Below are 19,503 nucleotides of genomic sequence, written 5' to 3' on the forward strand. Positions count from 1 at the left end.
CAGGTTTGACAGGTATCATGTTTATTTATGCAGAAGTACCGAAACAAATAAACCTACATGCACACAAGACTCTAAACAAGACGTGCTTAATGTCAGTGGTGCGCAGAGGGAAGTGTTCTCACAGCAGGGCTCCTGAATGCAGCAGTCAAAGAAACATGTCTTCAAAGTACTCATCAAACTCCTCCTCCCTAGACAGATACAACAAACAAAATCAGAGAAATGTTATTTCCTTTAATTCACGGTGCTGCTGACACAGACTGTTAAATGCTTTGTTTGGGTGGCCCCTGACTTAACTGGAGGTGTTACCACTATGCTTTTGTTATTTCATTTACATTTGATTCAAGCTCGAGACAATATGAAAGGATGTGGGGGAGGAACAACATTGGTACAGAATACAAACAAATAAATAGTGGCAGCCAGCTAAAAAAAGGACAATTTAAACCTACCTCAGAAAGGCAAATGAGTAGGTATGAACGTGTTACATTCATACTTTATGTTCTCCATGATGGTTCTGTTTCGATGACTTTTGTTCATATAGTAAATGCGCTTGAATTGACCCTTTTCAGTAATGTTCTATCTTTCTGAGAGCAATTCAAATGTCAGGAGAAGCATGACAGGAGCAGGTTAAAGGTTTAGCGACTCTCCTGATAGTTCGGAACAGCTTGGTGCGGGGTATCTAAGTGGTCTACCTACTGTGCTATATAGAGATTGTATCCTATGTAGGCTAAGTCGTAAAGACTGTCTGTGATGGTTTTACAGCAGCTTACTGGGTGAGATTTAATATTAACATTCGCTAGACTTTAACCTCACCTTGACTTTTCCTCCACGGCGGGAGCAGGTCCTCGCCAGTGGTCGGCTTCCGATTGACCCTCTGGCTCATCCCCAGCTTCAGAGTCTAGTAGGTGAGATTTAGAAAGCTATCAGTCACACTTCCAGAAAGGAAAAAATAGGTTGAGCAATAATCCTTATTCATCAGTTTTGATGCCAGGGTCTTTACTGATCGGCTTGTGTTTCTGCTCAAAAATTAAGTCCGGAAACATCCAATTGAGATTTGAATCACCTTTGTCAGATATGTTTCTGACCAATCAGCTAATGTTTAGGTAGCAAACTAAACATTGTAAACTAGTATAAAAACTAAGAGCTGTAGATTAAAAACCAGATCACATTGTGCGAAACTAAAATGATAGGTTAGCTCCGTCAGCCCCCCCTAATATAAAGTTTCCCTCATCAGGAGACAAAGGCCTTTGGACTTCCAGCCCAAATCCATTTTCTGGCATATCCAGATTGATTTTCGAAAGTCTGTACAGCTGATTGACATGATTTTTGCAAATCGGATCCAAACCACATTTGGAGGTGGTTTGAAATGTGATACCAACTGGATTTCTACAGCTGTGTCTCAGTCCGGTCACTCAAATCGGATTGTGTGGAAGTGTCTTTTGCGTCACTCGCAACGTGACACACAGCGACAACATCAAATCCAGAGTGATGGAAGTGCTGGGCAGAATTCATGCTGCTACTAGCAGAGCACTTTGGGGGGGGGGAAGCGTAACAATGGACCTTCATTTCTCATGCTTTCGCGTTGGAAAGCCGCATCACCAGTAGGGCTGGGCGATGTCTATATTGTGGCAATATAATAGGGTTGACAATTGGTGCTTTAACAAAATGGTTAACTGCTCCTCAGATCTCAGCAGGGTGAATTGAGACAGCTAGCTAGACTATCCGTCCAATCTGAGTTTGTCGCTTGCACGACTAAAACAACTTTTGAACGTACACGTTCCACCGAAACAAGCCCTTCCCTAGGCTATTATGTAATGGCACCGTGGCTCCGTCTGGTGCCTAGCGCCGCCCAAGATGATTGTGATTGGTTTAAAGAAATGCCAAGAAACCAGAGCATGTTTTTCTCCCATCCCGGAATGTTGTGTGGACTAGCCAGACCTTCCTTCGCAGCGCTGTGGAGGAAGGTCTGGCAATGGGAAACTTATACCACATCAACCCATGCAGATGGGTTGGTCATGTCTGGACACGCAAATCCGATCTGGTCACTTGCAAATAACAGTGTGGACAGTCTGTCTTAAAGATCGGATTTCAGAACCAAATCAGATTTGCTTGCAGTCTGAACGTAGCCAATCTCCATAACCTAATGTCCCTAACGCATCGCTCACAAATTACAAGATATTCCAGGATTCCAATTTAATCAGTATATATGCAACTTACACAAAGAAAGAAAGAAAATGTGTTTGTGTATGGATTCCAAAGTATGTTGAACTCAATGACATAACCCTGGACAGAGAAAGTTTGTTTTTGTGTACACACCACCCGCCCGCCCATCCATCCATCCAGATCCTGGAATAAACAGAACAGTGACATGGGGGCAAAGACATACTTCATTTCACGCTGTTCACAGTGAAGGGCAAAATGACAAGGAAAAAAGAAAAACAGTCGAGAGGAATGCACAGTTAAGAAAAAGCAGACGGCTGTCTGTCTATTACTATTAATTACAGGACTAATGGATGTGTTTCCATAAAGGGTTGTCAGGAGAAGTGTCCTGGCCTAGAAGCCTGGTGGAGTAGATCAAGTCTCCAGTGTGTGTGTTTTTAAAAATGGGTGAGGTACTTTGTGTGTGTGTGTGTGTGTGTGTGTGTGTGTGTGTGTGTGCGCGTGCGCGTGCATGTGGGAGTTATGAATGCTACCTTTGTCCGAGTCCCGCATCTCCTCTGAGCTGCTAGAAGAGGTGGAGCGATCTGTCGAGAAACAGAGAGAGTTACAAAATAATGTTTTACTTAAAGGAAACAAATAAAATGCATAATGTCAAACACAATAGAAAATTCCTGTATATATTTTCCAAGAACAAAACATTAACACGGTTGCTCCCACAGGTTGTTCCCATTCTGATCTGAATAGCAGTTTATTTGGCTAGAAGAGGAGAGGAGTCTTACCTCTGTGTCTCTTGTGTTTGTGCCTCTTGGAGTGTGAAGACGATCTCTTCCTCTTCTTCTGTGGTGGCTCCTGGTTCTCTTCCGATACCCTTTTTGTCTTTGCTTTCACCTCCTTCCTCCTACAAACAGAATCCCACTTTGAACAAGCTGTATTTACAATATAAAGCAGCCAGTTACAGCACTATTTGTAAGGCAACCTAAAAAGCTTCAGCACCAAAGGCACTTTCAGAGGTGCATGAATGAATCTTAGCTAGAGGTTTGAACAGATGAAGGCTTCTATACATTTTGAAGTCTGCTGGAACACTCAAGGGACTTTTAAATCATAACACAACTGTGAAAAGCCTTGATATCACATACTGTATCTAAAGCCAGACTTTTGCAGATGATATCTTTATTTGGATATCATTCATAACCACCTCAAGCTACATTATCACATTTAGTTGTCAAGATTCCACTTAAAAAAAAACGTGATATACACCCTGACTGGTAAGAAGTTTGTACAGGAGACATAAATCATAGTTTGAATCCGAAACCCCAGCGTGCTACGAAATAATGTGTGCTGACTGTCTGTGGTGACCTGCCCTACTTCTAGCAGACCAGTGCACTCTCCACAATCTTTCAAATCATTCATCACGGTTATGTAAAAAATGTCACAAAGGAAAGAAGTACTTACTTGTGGTGGTAATTGAGTTTGAAAGAGCATTCCGGGCATAGTCCTACAATAGAAACAACATGGCATAATCATTACCAACTCAAATAAGATAATGGTTGTGGAAAGGTTTTCATTGTTTTTTTTTGTGATAATTTTTTTATTTTTTTATTAGCACCTTCAGACATACAAAACAATCTCCACAGTATGTGACAGATAACGTCAGATGGCGCACAAAACAGAAACACAAACGAACAAGAACAAAGACCCTCACCCACCCCCCACCCCATGCAGTCTCAAGGAAAACAAAACAAACAGAAACCACACCTTGCCTAATCACTCTCCTCTAGTTCTTGTGGGGCTGAGGTCATTAAGTCTGCTATTTGTGCTGCTGCGCTTTCCCATAGGCTGATAGTTGATGATCTCGCTTTGCTAATCCTTGCTGTTTTCATTGTTTTTAATGCCATTGTTATTTACAGCAATTATAAGGGTGCTGTGAGATGAATTATTGCGCTTCTTTTACTTATTCTTATAGGATTTATTAAGGGATGACTCCTTAATGAAGAGCACATTTTCTAAATTTTACTGTAAGCATTAGACATGAGTATTACTTTCAATGGATGTTGCTACGGTATCTAAAATGTGTAAATTGTGAAAATGGTTCAACCAGATACAGTGGGGAGAACAAGTATTTGATACACTGCCAATTTTGCAGGTTTTCCCACTTACAAAGCATGTAGAAATCTGTCATTTTTATCATAGGTACTCTTCAACTGTGAGAGATGGAATCTAAAACAAAAATTTATTTGCATTTTATTGCTTGACATAAGTATTTGATAAAAATCAGAAAAGCAGAACTTAATATTTGGTACAAAAACTTTTGTTTGCAATTACAGAGATCATACGTTTCCTGTAGTTCTTGACCAGGTTTGCACACACTGCAGCAGGGATTTTGGCCCACTCCTCCATACAGACCTTCTCCAGATCCTTCATGTTTCGGGACTGTCGCTGGGCAACACAGACTTTCAGCTCCCTCCAAAGATTTTCTATTGGGTTCAGGTCTGGAGACTGGCTAGGCCACTCCAGGACCTTGAGATGCTTCTTACGGAGCCACTCCTTAGTTGCCCTGGCTGTGTGTTTCGGGTCATTGTCATGCTGGAAGACCCAGCCACGACCCATCTTCAATGCTCTTACTGATGGAAGGAGGTTGTTGGCCAAGATCTCACAATACATGGCCCCATCCATCCTCCCCTCAATACAGTGCAGTCGTCCTGTCACCTTTGCAGAAAAGCATCCCCAAAGAATGATGTTTCCACCTCCATGCTTCACGGTTGGGATGGTGTTCTTGGGGTTGTACTCATCCTTCTTCTTCCTCCTCCAAACACGGCGAGTGGAGTTTAGACCAAAAAGCTCTATTTTTGTCTCAGACCACATTACCTTCTCCCATTCCTCCTCTGGATCATCCAGATGGTCATTGGCAAACTTCAGACGGGGCTGGACATGCGCTGGCTTGAGCAGGGGGACCTTGCGTGCGCTGCAGGATTTTAATCCGTGACAGCGTAGTGTGTTACTAATGGTTTTCTTTGAGACTGTGGTCCCAGCTCTCTTCAGGTCATTGACCAGGTCCTGCCGTGTAGTTCTGGGCTGATCCCTCACCTTCCTCATGATCATTGATGCCCCACGAGGTGAGATCTTGCATGGTGCCCCAGACCGAGGGAGATTGACGTCATCTTGAACTTCTTCCATTTTCTAATAATTGCGCCAACAGTTGTTGCCTTCTCACCAAGCTGCTTGCCTATTGTCCTGTAGCCCATCCCAGCCTTGTGCAGGTCTACAATTTTATTGTTGTTTATTGTCCCCTGAGCTAAAACGGCAGTGGTCAGGGCAAGTTTTATAGTGCCTTTGTGCCTTTTAACAGACACAAAATGCAATTAATATGTCTGTGCCACATGAACAGGGCCCTTACGTGTCAACAAGATGTGTTTTCAACTCAGACATTGTTTAAATTCACCTACCCTGGTCCCTGTCTCGATCCTGCCGGTAGCTAGCTTGCCCTGCTAGCTGATAGCCGTTAGCTGTTAGCTCCTAGCTGCCGTCCAGTGAGTGTATTTAGACAGGCTTCTGTGATAATCATACCAATAAAAATCCACGGAGCGGCAGTGGTGTGGCTATGTCCTCCAGAGGACAGTTCATGTCACGTCTTGAAGTGTATTCCCCCCTAAAATAAAAAAGTACTGCGGTAGTAGCTGTTAGCTGCTAGCTGCCCTCCGGTGAGTGTGTACAGCCAGATAGCCGTTAGCTGCTAGCTGCCGTCCGGTGAGTGTATTCAGCCAGTATTCTGTGATAATCATCCCAATAACAATCCACGGAGCGCCCGGTGGTCTGGTGGATGTCCTGCATAGGACAGATCATGCCTTTGCAGCGAAAGGTTTGGATTTTTTCCCCCTCAAAATAGATAATTGAGCACTGTAGTGGTTATGACCATATCAGTGACTATGTAACTACATGGAAACGGGATAAACAATGTCTGTGGCTTGCACAGTAATAGCGTTACTGAAGCTTAGCTGTAGCATCGCGCTGTCTCCTGGGAATTCAGTTGTAGCAGGAAAAGGTAAACAGTAGTGTGCAGATTGGAGCGTAGTGTGTGAAGAGTGAAGAGCGGAGTTGTTTATAAGGGAAGAAGCTTGGAGTAACGTAACTATGGAGAATATAGCAGATATACAACACACGCAATACAACACAGATGAATGAATAATGTATCGTAAATAAATAAATGTTCTTCCTTAAAATACAGGGGGCATAAGTAAGTACACCCCTATGTTAAATTCCCATAGAGGCAGGCAGATTTTTATTTTTAAAGGCCAGTTATTTCATGGATCCAGGATACTATGCATCCTGATAAAGTTCCCTTGGCCTTTGGAATTAAAATAGCCCCACATCATCACATACCCTTCACCATACCTAGAGATTGGCATGGTTTTATTTCAGTTAGCCTAATAGCTGGTTTGATTTGCATTGAGAGATGATTTTATGGAAAGTACCCCATGCCAATCTCTAGGTATGGTGAAGGGTATGTGATGATGTGGGGCTATTTTAATTCCAAAGGCCAAGGGAACTTTATCAGGATGCATAGTATCCTGGATCCATGAAATAACTGGCCTTTAAAAATAAAAATCTGCCTGCCTCTATGGGAATTTAACATAGGGGTGTACTTACTTATGCCCCCTGTATTTTAAGGAAAAACATTTATTTATTTAGGACACATTATTCATTCACAAAGAAAATTGGTGTCCTTAAAGATTTGATTTTTCCTCATTTTTGTAATTAAGGCATTAAGATCAATTTCCAAAAGATTATTTTTTTATTCCTCTTTTTATTCAACTTTAGCATGGGTGTCCTAATTTTTTCACATGACTCGATGTCATGCAATAAAATGCTAATTCATTATTTAAAAATCATACAATGTGATTTTCTGGATTTTTGTTTTAGATTCCGTCTCTCACAGTTGAAGTGTACCTATGATAAAAATTACAGACCTCTTCATGCTTTGTAAGTAGGAAAACCTGCAAAATCAGCAGTGTATCAAATACTTGTTTTCCCCACTGTATGTATATACCAGTATTGTCTGCATACATGTGGAAACCTCCTCCATGATGTAATTCTGGTAAATAATATTTTAAAATAAACTAAAGAGAAGAAGACCGAGGACAGAACCCTGTGGAACTCCTGTTTTAATTTGTCAGAAAGATGATTTCTCTCTGTTTATAATAACACAACTAAGTTTTGAAAATTTGTCGAATTTAAATGCTTTGGCGTTTTGAAAAATGTATTTATTAATTCCTATTCATTAATTAAGTGCAACAGCATCCCTATCCTATACATTTCTCCAATGTGCCTTACTAAGTTCGCCAGATCATGTTTCATTTCTGTCACAACATTTGGGACTGTCAAAACATTTGACTTAGAATTAATACAAATTGAAAAACATTTTGAGTTAATGGATATGACCTGTTGTAGTAGCTTGTTAAAAGAGCTTGTCATTTCCTGCTTGACTTGGTTCAAGATAACAGGTGGATCCTCCAATTACAGTAATTATTCTTAAAGGATTTTCTGCAGTATGAAACCTGAAGGGGGATTATTATGAGCCGGGTCTTGGAAACCCCTACTAAGCCACAGCCACACACACAGACATACTTGTTTTTTTATTTTTAGAAAGAATGAACAGAGAAAATGAAAAGATAATGTGTGTGTTCAGCTTACTGAGTTTGACTAATGCATTTTTCTTCTCGCCGTGTTCCACATAGGCAAAATTCACCTCCCAGCTTTTTTGGCCTTCCACCTTCTCGCAGCGTTTGTTTCCACACTGGAACTGACCTGGAAGACCAGAGAGCATATGTGCTGTATAACAGATTTCAATGACATTTACATTCATATGATATTTTAGGCATCTATCTTTTATCTACAGCAATTTATGATATGTATACAAGCGAATATTCTTTATATATATATACATACCACATATATATACACCACAGTGTGTAAAGAATGATTATGTATGATATAGACAGAAGGAATTAAAAAGCACAACAGAATGTATGCAAGTAAAACAGAAAGGCATAGCAAAAAAAAAACAATGTTTAAGAGATGCAGACCATGAATCTCCAAAGGCTTTCCGATTATGTCAGGCAACCTCCAAACCCTGCTGCTCTCTCCTCACCCCCCTCCGTCTATATCTACACCCCTTCCTCTTATCCCCTAGCTCCTTCTCATCTCCCTTTCTTCGCCTCACCTCATCCCCTCAGGCCTCCCACCAGCCGCTGCACAGCCTGCCTATTATCCCTAGAGGAGCTTAAGGTGGCATTGATCTGGTCTCTGGGGTTCCCTCCGATTGTAACAGAGGGAGTGAGTGCGTCAGAGCAGTCCATTCTTGGCACAGGGGCAGGATATGCACCTTACTCTGAGAGGAAAGGATGCATTCCCTCACCTGCCTAAGATCAAGACTCCGTAAACATTCAGGTGAAGTGACGCTTGCTGTCATGGCCTTGGGCCACTTACTTAGGCTATAAGGAAGACTTTCTCTTCTGTATTAGATTAGAGGTGTATGACGTCAGCTAAAAAACAAACACACCTGGCTCCAGTCCTGAGTTGTGATGAGGTTGACTGGGTTTATTTGGGAGGGCCTGGTATTAAATTGAATTAGGTAAAACAAATCAGTAAAAATATGAGTTTATAGTTGAAACAGTGTATTTGTATTTATTTTTATGGACTAAAAGACACCATATGGATAACTTTGCAAGCAATAAAAATGTAATATTATTGCTGATACCCTTTGATCCTTAACCTTGCTGTATTTAAAACTCTATGGCTGCTTACCTGGATGATTCTACAGTAAACATAAATCCACAAACTTTTACGCATGATGGCAAGTTCACATCTCTAATTTTTCTAGATTTCCAAGCTGTTAATTCGTAAACTGAAAAGTTGATACAGTGAAATCAACTACATTAGGACAATTTAGGATTAACACTTTTAGTCTGTCAGTCATCATCAAGATTAGAGTTCATCCTGAGACATCAATTTCAGTCTCTCTACCAAATCTCTCTCTACCTAATTTCATGGCAGTGCAGCTGGAGGTATTTCACTCAAAACCACAAAGGATTCAACCTCATGGTGCCACTATAGACAATGTCATTTCAATATATAGGTACCAGGAATGTCTGTACTACATTTCATGGCAATCCATCCAATAGTTGTTGAGATATTCCAATCTGAACCAATGTGTTGGTCTGATCAACTGTCCAACATTGCACAGCAGCTACATGTATATGTTCACCTACCTACATTTAAAATGTCTTAAAATTAAAAAAAAGTTCTATGTGCACAGAACCTGCAAATGCCAGCGTATCCCTTTAAATCCTTAATGACTGGCGCTTTCTGACACTGTATGGGTGTGACTTGGAACAGGACCATCATCTCTACTCAGTCCCAAAGTGACGCCATGAGCAGTGACCGGGGACCCAAGAAAATCCTGTCTTCACCATCATCAGTGACGTCAATCACAATCGCACTGAACTTCTCCCATGACGTCTCTTTCCATCATGCACACAAACAAATCAATTAAATACATCTACTCTATGTATACACCAGCTTTTATCTGTAAAGAAAGGAGGTAAAAGCCTGTGCTTGTACACAAAACTACTGCTGCTGCAGAGATGCAGCTCAGCGTTGAATAGAAAAGAATGTGATATATTTGAAGGTTACAAGGTGGAGACTGTGAATGTGTCTGACCCTCTGGCTACTCAAAACTACAACCCTGACAGAGTGTAGTCAATAGAAATGTGTTTCAAGGCAACTTCTTTGCCGAAATGAATGTCAAAAACTGAATATCGGAAACTATTCTTAGGAAAACTATGCTTCACCTGTTTTCTGATAGTTTTCAGCCCCCTGGTCCTACATTTCCCCACATGAAATTTAAAAAGCATGGCTTTTATTGGTGGTGTTCTCAGAAGGCAGAAAATAGTGCCACACAGAGCATCACTGCATTACAAAATAAGCATTACACAAAAGCTCTTGTATGGGTCTCTGTTGGATGTTTTAGATACAAAATTATCTCCACTGTTTTGTTATTGTATTGGGAATCCTCACACATTAGGTGAGCCTCACATGCTCCATGAAAAGAGCTGGCATCAGGTTGACTGAGCAAACTCATTAAGAAAAAAAAAAACTACTGTCCTTCTACGTCAATGGTTACTAATGCCACCAGATGGCTGCATGACTAACATTCACTGGATGAAATCAGAGTAGCAGTGACCTGAGCCAGTGTTCACTCATGAGCAACTGTTAAAAAAGTCACAAAGAACACATAATCAAAATAGGCTGTTTTATTTTGAGAAAATATTATAATTTTAAAGGGGTATTCTGACCAAGCTATTGCTATTAGACCAATCATGTCAAGTTGATTGCAAACACTTGTGCCTGTGGATATATCTGTTACATGAGACCAGTTGACTTAGAAAAAAATAAATAAAAAAAATAAATTATATATATATATATATATATATATATATATATATATATGTATATATGTATATATATATATATATATATATATATATATATATATATATATATATATATATATATATATATATATATATGTATATATGTATATAGTATTTAATATTGATATTTTAGGAAAATATGCTTATTCGCTTTCTTGCCAACAGTTAAATGGGAAGATCAATACCACTTTCATGTGCGTTAAATATGCAGCTACAGCCAGGAAGTCGGTTAGTTTAGCTTAGCATAAAGACTGGAATTGGGGGAAACAGCTAGCCCTGCTATGTCCGAAAGTAACAATATCTGCCTTTAGCATACAGACATGAGAGCAGTATCCATCATCTCATTTCATTTTCAGCAAAAAAGCAAATAAGCATACTTTCCAAATGTCAAACTAAGGCTATGCTAAAAAGGTACATAAAGAGTAGTTAATGTCAAGAGTGATCAGTGCTAGCCATACTTTATTTCGTTGGCCCAAACACATGCATTTGCACCCACCGAAAAATGATTTTTTTGTGTCCCTAAAGTGAATGAAAATTTCTGTCAGAATGCTCCATTTATGTGCAACATTGAGCTTGTGAAGTCAGTGCTGTTTTGCAGTCGACTCGTGATACTCACTATCCCCTACCCTCCCATCTCATCTCCTGTGGGAAACACTGAACAATCCACACTCTCTGCCCCCAGGCAGATTTTTCAAATATGGGAAAAGTAACTGGCATCCAAGATTCTTTTTCCAACATCCACACAGTCCCACCTCTGACTCTAGATCAGATTTACCCTTTTTATGTCCATCTTTCCTATTGACAAACAGTTCAGACTGCTGACCTGAAGTTCAACACTCTCTATTTTGCAACTTTTATTTACTCCACAGCATCCTGTGAACTAAGTAGACCAAAGGGCATGACATACTACTGTGATTATGTTTTATTCTATCTGTCTCTCCCTCTGGAGACTGTTGAGAAATACTCATTTTTCTTAATTTGAATGTGCAACACCCTATACACACGCCCCGATAAAACCATTGAAACAATTGAAACTGGCAGTCTCTATTGTTAGACTGTGGGCTATGGGCTAACGAGCTATCACTTCTAACACTTAGAATACAATCAGTCACTTCTCCAAGGCTGATTTATTTTGTCTGGCATAACAGAGCCCAGCAGGATATCCTTACAAACTCCAAATCCTGTCTACATTGGAACACAGGCAATGCTAAAGCAACTGTTTAAAGCAACTGAAAGGACCTCACCTTTAAATTGGGCCATCACTTTCATTTTATCTAAAACAGGAAATTTAAGGAAACTGGTGACAATATTCAAACTCAACCAATTGGTTAACAGACTAAAGTGAGTGTGGTGGCAAGCATGTTAAAAACTATTTTTTAAAGACATGAAAGTTACATAAGCCAAGACCATTATCCATTTACTTTGACAGGAGGCCCACCAAAAATAAGCCTGGCCTTAACTATCTTTGGCCCTTTATGCCCTCTTGACAGCAAGATTAAATCTCAGAAGGGGGACACACATAAAACATGACTTGGATTGAAGTGTCTGCATGAATTAGACCCCACATGTAAATCTGCTCCAGCGTAATGGACTCTGAAGAGACATTTGAATATTCAATGTGCTCATTCAATGAAGGATTTCAATCATTAGACAAATATGCCTCACATTAGGGCTGGGCAATATCAATATTATATTGACATCGATATATGAGACTAGATATTGTCTTCAATTTTGGATATCGTAATATGACACAAGTGTTGTCTTTTCCTGGTTTTACAGGCTGCATTACAGTAAAGTCATTTTCTGAATTTACCAGACTGTTCTAGCTGTTCTGTTATTTGCCTTAACCCACTTAGTCATTATATCCACAATTCTGATGATTATTTATCAAAAATCTCATCGTGTAAATTTGAGGAAGAAAATACACGTAACGTGTTTGTTAGACCTTTAAAAAAAAAAAAAAACATCATGTGAATCTTTCAGAGGTTTAATTGTTTCTGGACTAGACATAGAAAGGGAGGAGGATGAGCTAGAAGTAAAAGTAAATCTCATTCTCCAAGAATATCCTTAAGATCTAGGGAAACTTAGGCGGATAACATTTGATCCTGCTCTCATGTACATGATTCAAGAACATAATACGTTCTCCTTTTTTTTTTTTTACATTTCAACCTCTAAAAAGAAATAAGGAAACCTTTCGCTACTGCACATTCCTTCATCCCCATGAAAAGAAAGGTCAGCGTTCTTCGTAATCCACCCGATTAGGTGAGCAGTAGACACCATTACCTAATACCAACATGACCTGAAGTGCACGGACAGCAGGAAATGATAAATGGATGATTTCCAAAAAAGGTGTCCGTGGCAGAGCGGAAGTGCATTGCCCCTTTACAAGGTAATGCAGGATCAGTTTCATTCGGGAAAAACTCTGTGTTGCTTAATTTACCTGTAAGCAGAAGTGGAGTCTGGTCATCTGACAATCACTATAACTGAACCTGGACTAACAACATTTCATTTCAGGCGGAACTAATTTGATGACTCATGTACAGATTTTGCATTCAAGTGCCTGAGTTTGAATTATACTCCTCATCAGCCTTCATATCAAACCAAAATAAAGTAATATTGAGTCCATGATAAACACTTCATTCACCTTTAACTTGCAACACTTTTAACTTTCAATTTGCAGAAGCTTTATTTTCTGCACGTCTGAATGAGGACGTTGGGTCCACTTTACAGGATTAGATTAGTATTGATTTCACTGGAGAGTTTAGCGCTCTGTGCTCTAAATAGTGCTTAAGAAGTATTTTTGTGGGAATCATTAATGTAAACAAATCACAGACATGCCAGTTGAAGTGAAGGGACTCTGACCTGATCTAATCCCACTTCCTGTAGAGTATTGCTACAGGGGTGAACTGTCAGAGTCCAGGATTACACAGTCTTAATCTGGAACAATATATTGGTTTAGTCAGCTTTCTCAGACATTATGTGTATGTTTGTGTGAAGCTGCATTGATGCAAACATTTTATTCAGCACATTATTCAAATGTCAAATGTGCGTGCGTGCGTGCGTGCGTGCGTGCGTGTGTGTGAGTGAGTGTCTTAAAGCATATCAGTGAGTTGCCGAGGCAGGTTTACCCTCACAGAGTTGCTGATTTTGTCCTTCCAGCAAAACCTATAAATATCTGTCACTTTCACACGAAGGAGCGGTAGACAGAGAGGTGGTTGTAATAATCCTGAACAATTAATCATCAAAGCGTTGTCAAACTGTCAAGCAGAGTTAGAATGAGGTTTCTTTTTGGGTGTGAGGCATAAACAGGAAACCAAAATGTTGGGAATGGGGGACTATTCGTGTGAATTAACAGATCGATCGACAACTGAATTGCGCGAATAGTACCCGAAACAAAACGAAAACTCAAGTGAAAGGTAATACATTTTAAGGATTTTAGGCCAATCTGGCAAGCCAATAAGTCAAAGTGAAACAAGTGTATTTGTATAATGTCACATGTGGAGAGACTTGTGTGAGGAAGTATCCACTGTATGTTATGTACTGCTGTGTAAATTGCTCTGTACATCTCTGTGGCCATCTAGTGGAGAATGTTGTGTAACTGTTTTGTGGGCATGTTAGTACGAGAAACCTTAGATGTGCCCCAAATCCATACTACATACCAATTCTGTACAGAATGTACTACATCGTTATAGCATATTGTTACTACTTAACTGCTTTATACTGACAGGAAATTGCACTATACTTTTCCAGTATGAGTACACTACACACTAAAACCCTGCTTAAAATGAGGATGTAGTATGAATTTGGGACACGCCGCTTGTCCAAGTGAATACCTTCATTGAGTAACAAGAATGTTTTGATGAGTTTCTCTTATCCTATAGAATGTAAGTATTATACTGCACAGTGTTTCAACAAAGCTGTATACACAAAAATATGTATAAAAAAAAAAGTGTATAAACTCAAAATTAGGATAATGTTGAGTTATGCCATACCTTTGCCAGAAACAACTTCATTCTCAGTCCGCCAACGAAATCCAAACTGGTGTGGGCACAAATTTAAATAGACAAGACACATCAATTACAGTTTTTCCCTCAAATTAATCTTATAATCATTAATCAAGCCTTATAAGATTATTTTAATTTAATAACTCAGTATTTACCCTGTATTTGAATATCAGCAATAGCCTTTGGTGCACTCCATCAAAGATAAAGCTACAGAAATAAAAATTGAACTGAGGATGTGGACAGCTGTAATGCATATCTCCATGTAAATATTGTTTATAATTATTTCTGTCATGTTTTCTTGTGAAAGGACACTATGCATGCACATTTACATCTTACTCTAAATGTAATTTGGTGTGTATGTATACAAGAATCAATGAACAAATAATGCAGTCATTAGTGTTTTTGCCAATGCCTTTACATAGCATCATCTGCATGCTGTCACACCGCATTTAAACAACACAACGGATCAAAATCTGACTCAACTTGTGGGAGTCACGATGCAACCCAACACTGTATTTACAGTCATTAACAAATAATAATAATTTGTGAGAAAATCCGGATTTATGTAGGAAGTTTTGAGTCAACTGGACTGATGATCAGTTTTTAACTATAGTGCCTCTAATAAGTACAAGTCAATTATAGGGGTTACATCTGTAGGTCATCTGTCAGAGATTTGTCAGCCTCCTAACAGTCACACTTGAGAGATATTTGAGCACAGCGTCATTGAACCAAACAGTGCAGCTATAGAGCCTTAAGCACACTGCCCTTGGGTTTAATATATTGTCTTCTTTTAAAACCTGGCCTCAAACCAGAATGGCTCAGTGGACACTAGAGACGGAGCACGGTGCCAAAACACATCATACCTCTAACATTTATTCGAAATGGAACATTGGTGGTGGCGATTAGTGTCTGAGTTATGAAATTTTAACCTTTGCTCCACCGCTGGGACAATTATTGTCATTTTGGAGCAGTGCAAAAATGGATCATCTTGCCAAGTCCTGGCAGCAGTGTCTGGGATGGCTGACACTGCATTCTGTGGACGTGGTAACTTCTGTTTCACCTTAACAGAATTTACGTTTCACTTTTTCTCAGCTGCTCTAACAACCACATTTTAATCTGGGGGGGATTAACAAAACTAAAACCTCATTTCCAGCAGACATAAAATATTTTTCTATTTTGTGTCCGGAGGTATTCTCCCATTACTCAACACTGAGTTAACAGGAGCCTCCTAATGATCCACATAACATACATACAGTACGTATTCATTTGGATTCTGTCAAACCTCATAACAACACAACACAGCACAGATACATAAAACACTACAACATCAAACAGCTACTGTTATTAAAATAATCACTAACGTCAGGCGACATGAGCCATCTGTTACAATGTATGTGCTGTCGTAATATCTCAATCAATAAATCATTTGATCATTCCATTCCCACCTTGTTTTCCTTGTATCTGCTGAGGTCAGCTATGCAGTACTCTTTAAACAGCTTGTCGTAATACTTCTTGGCAAGTTCTTTTTCCCTGGAACAAAATAATACCAGAAGTAATGTAGACGACAACACAAACTTGTCTGAAACAGAACGTTATAATCGAAAGCACACTGACTATTAAAGCAGCCTGTATGAGTAGTTGACTAATGGATGATCACCATGTCATGTCTTCCTCGTCCTCGTCCCTCCAGAGGAAGCGATGATTCTCACGCAGCACATCCCCATCGGTTTTGTCTTTGGCTCTGAGAGAAAGAAAAGATTCCATGAGAAGACGAAATATAAGGAGATAGGGAGAAAATTACAACTGGTATAATTTGTAAATTCAAAATCTTGTTGGATGAAAACAATGCATAACCAATGTTCTGTTATGGTTAACATATTCTCATTAGTTGTAGCATAGAGTGACAGCATGGCAACTGAATGTCAAGCGTGACTGTGAGACACTACTTACCCAGAGCGTTTGAAGTCGGCCATCTGTCCTCCATAATAAAGTATGTAGTCACCGACAAACTTCTTATGTCGCTCAAACTGGAGACATCTGCTTAAGGTCAGTCTCTCTTTGAATGTTAACCTTTGCACACTGTGAACTGATTTTTTTTTTTTATTTCCAACATTCCTTACTTTTAAATGGAGGCAGTTAAGCACTTGATATTAGTTTTGATAAATTATTGTTTTGAACATATGTATAAGGCATAATGTCTGTAGTTTCATCAACTTGACTGTATTATCATTTCACATTAAAGGATACAGCATTCAATGATATCAGGTGGGCTCTTCTATTTCTGGCTTCCTCTCTGAAAAACGGAATGAAAATAGTAAAACAAAGATTAGACCATGTTGACTTCATTCTTCTCAAAGCATGGGTTTAAAAGAAATAGCGTGAGACATTGTATAAGTCCGAAGTGTAAATAACCGTATTATGCAGCTGGCAGAAAAAAGCAGAGCACTTTGATAATGATTTGAAACACATATCAAAAGAATCACAGGAAAATATGTTTACACATAAATGATGGTCCTATTTGGTTTTATTAGAACTTAGAACTGCACTTAAAATGTAGCTCAGGTGCGTCCCATTTCTCTTAATCATCTTTGAGATCTTTCTACACCTTAATTGGAGTCCACCTGTGGTAAATTCAATTGATTGGACATGCTTTGGAAAGGTACACACCTGTCTATATAAGGTCTCATAGCTGACAACGCACAGAGAAAAAGCCAAGCCGTGAGGTGGGAGGATGTGCCTGTAGAGCGCAGAGACGGGATTGTGTCGAAGCACAGATCTGGGAAAGGCTACAAAAAGAAAAGTCTGCTGCATTGAAGATTCCCAAGAACACAGTGGCCTGCCTCCATAATTGTTAAATGGAAGAAGTGTGGCACAACTACAACTCTTTCTAAAGCTGGCTGCCTGGCCAAACTGAGCAATCCGGGGAGAAAAGCCTTGGTGAAAGAGGTGATCAAGAACACAATGATCACTCTGGCTGAGCTCCAGAGATCATGTGTAAAGATGGGAGAAACTTCCATCACTGCAAAACTCCACTGATCTGGGCTTTATGGCAGAGTGGCCAGACAAAAGCATTGTCTCTGTGAAACGCATGAAGGCACCTAAAGGACTCTCAGACTGTGAGAAACAAGATTATCTGTTCTGAAACCCAGATTGAACTGTTTGGCCTCAATTCTAAGAATTATGTCTGAAAGAAACGAGGCACTGCTCATCACCTGCACAATACCATCGAACGGTGAAGCATGATGGTAGCAGCGTTATGCAGTGGGGGTGTTTTTCAGTGGCATGGATTAGTGGACTGGGAGGGAAAGCTAGACAGAGCAAAGTATAGAGGCATCCTTAATGAAAACCTGGTCCAAAGCACTCAGGACCTCAAACTGGGCTGACGGGTTGCCTTCCAACAGGATAATGACTCGAATCACACAGCCAAGACAACACAGGAGTGGCTTAGGAAAAACTCTGAATGTCCTTGAGTGGCCCAGCCAGAGCCTGGATTTTAACCCCACTGACAGTCACCGTCCAACCTTCCAGAGTTTGAGAGGATCTGCGAGTAGACTGGCAGAAAACTCACACAACAAAGTGTGCAAAGCTTGTCGCGTCATACCCAAGAAGACTCAAGGCTGTAATCGCTGCCTAAGGTGCTTCAACAAAGTACTGACTTAAGGGTCTGAATACTTAATGTCAATGTGATTTTTCTAAAAATATTTTGCAGAAGTCTCTAAAATCCTGTGTTCGCTTTGTCATTGTGGGGTATGGAGTGTAGATTGATGGGGGGTGGAGGGGATGTATGTAAATGATAGGCTGCAACATAATGTGTAAAGTGAAGGGGTCTTACTGCAGTTCTATTTCAAAGCAATTGTACATTACCTGTCCACTTCATTGGCGTGTAAACTCCGGTGAGCCTTTTGGGAGTGCCGGCCTTTCTGGAATGGCTTCTGTAATATTTCCTCCTCCCGTTTCCTAACAAAGGTACAAATACAGAAAGCTTGTGTTGGTGGATGAGGCTGTCCTAACCACATCGGTCTAAATGTAAGCTACTGGAGACAAAAGTAAGGATGGTAGACTATTAATAATACAGTATATTAGCCTTATAATGACTTCCTACACAGTTTCAGGTTAGCATTTGGTCAGCACAGAAACAACCCAATGAATTTAGATAAACAGAATTTGAGGCTATGTAAGTCAACATTACCTTTTAAGGCCACTCTCTGAGGACTCTCCCTGCCCATCGTCACTGAAGTCGGAGTCATAGCCCCCACCTCCGTGCACCTGAGGAAACACAGGAACTAATTTGAGCCAAACCCCTTATTGTCCGTTTTCAGATGCCACAAAGCAGCACATCTGTAAGGTGCCATTTTGTGTTTTGTAGTTGATGCTTTATAGTCGTGCCTCTGTAAAGTCGCTTCATCATTAGGGGTAAAATACATAGGCTAGATTTTGATTGGCATTATTGGACTAAACGTACAGCTTAAGTGTGGCACAATGTGGTAATGTTACAATGTTGTAGTATGCTTAAAACCTAACTGTAAACAGCAAAGCCGTCAGAAAAGCTAAGTTCACCCTGTGGGCAACTTAGCTTTCGGCTAATGTTTCATGCTAACTGGCTAGTGACAAACACACGAAACAAATGTTCTTCCCAACTTGTTTGCATGAGAAGAAAAAAAAGAAGAAAAAAAAGGATTATCGGCTTTAAAAGAGATGTTACCTTTACAAGACTATCCATGAGTTCCCTCACTTTAGTCTCCAGCTTCCAAATGTATGTTTACAAAATGAAAAGTACGTCGCAATTTGATGACGTGGCACAGCCAATCGCGGTATGATGACGTTTAATGTAACTTCATCAATTATTATGAGAG

The 19,503-nt window shown here is 39.9% G+C and overlaps 2 protein-coding genes across 2 annotated transcripts in view; one reads left to right on the forward strand and one right to left on the reverse strand.

Annotated features, from left to right (window-relative positions):
- On the reverse strand, window positions 1-19,444 carry fra10ac1 (FRA10A associated CGG repeat 1). Its single transcript, XM_078279551.1, has 14 exons — window positions 19,353-19,444; window positions 18,840-18,916; window positions 18,515-18,607; window positions 16,898-16,943; window positions 16,601-16,677; window positions 16,308-16,391; window positions 16,096-16,180; window positions 14,639-14,684; window positions 7,846-7,959; window positions 3,610-3,652; window positions 2,937-3,055; window positions 2,691-2,741; window positions 811-895; window positions 1-188 (listed from the first exon to the last, which is right to left on the reverse strand). The coding sequence occupies exons 1-14, from the start codon at window positions 19,368-19,370 to the stop codon at window positions 146-148; spliced, it is 981 nt and encodes a 326-aa protein (XP_078135677.1). The 5' UTR covers window positions 19,371-19,444; the 3' UTR covers window positions 1-145.
- Window positions 18,922-19,503, forward strand: part of lgi1b (leucine-rich, glioma inactivated 1b) — a 13,627-nt gene continuing 13,045 nt past the window's right edge. Inside the window, exon 1 of the mRNA XM_078279550.1 lies at window positions 18,922-18,990. The gene's annotated coding sequence lies outside the window, so the exon portion shown is untranslated. The remainder of the gene's footprint in view (window positions 18,991-19,503) is intronic.

The sequence above is a fragment of the Sander vitreus genome, chromosome 21 (assembly GCF_031162955.1).
Source record: "Sander vitreus isolate 19-12246 chromosome 21, sanVit1, whole genome shotgun sequence".
Taxonomy (NCBI): domain Eukaryota; kingdom Metazoa; phylum Chordata; class Actinopteri; order Perciformes; family Percidae; genus Sander; species Sander vitreus.

Excerpts from the sequence above, each read along its gene's own strand:
- fra10ac1 (XM_078279551.1), bottom strand. Across the intron at positions 16,392-16,600 it reads GCCGACTTCAAACGCTCTGG|AGCCAAAGACAAAACCGATG; the intron begins GTAAGTAGTGTC and ends TCTTTCTCTCAG. Across the intron at positions 189-810 it reads GCCGTGGAGGAAAAGTCAAG|GGAGGAGGAGTTTGATGAGT; the intron begins GTGAGGTTAAAG and ends GTATCTGTCTAG.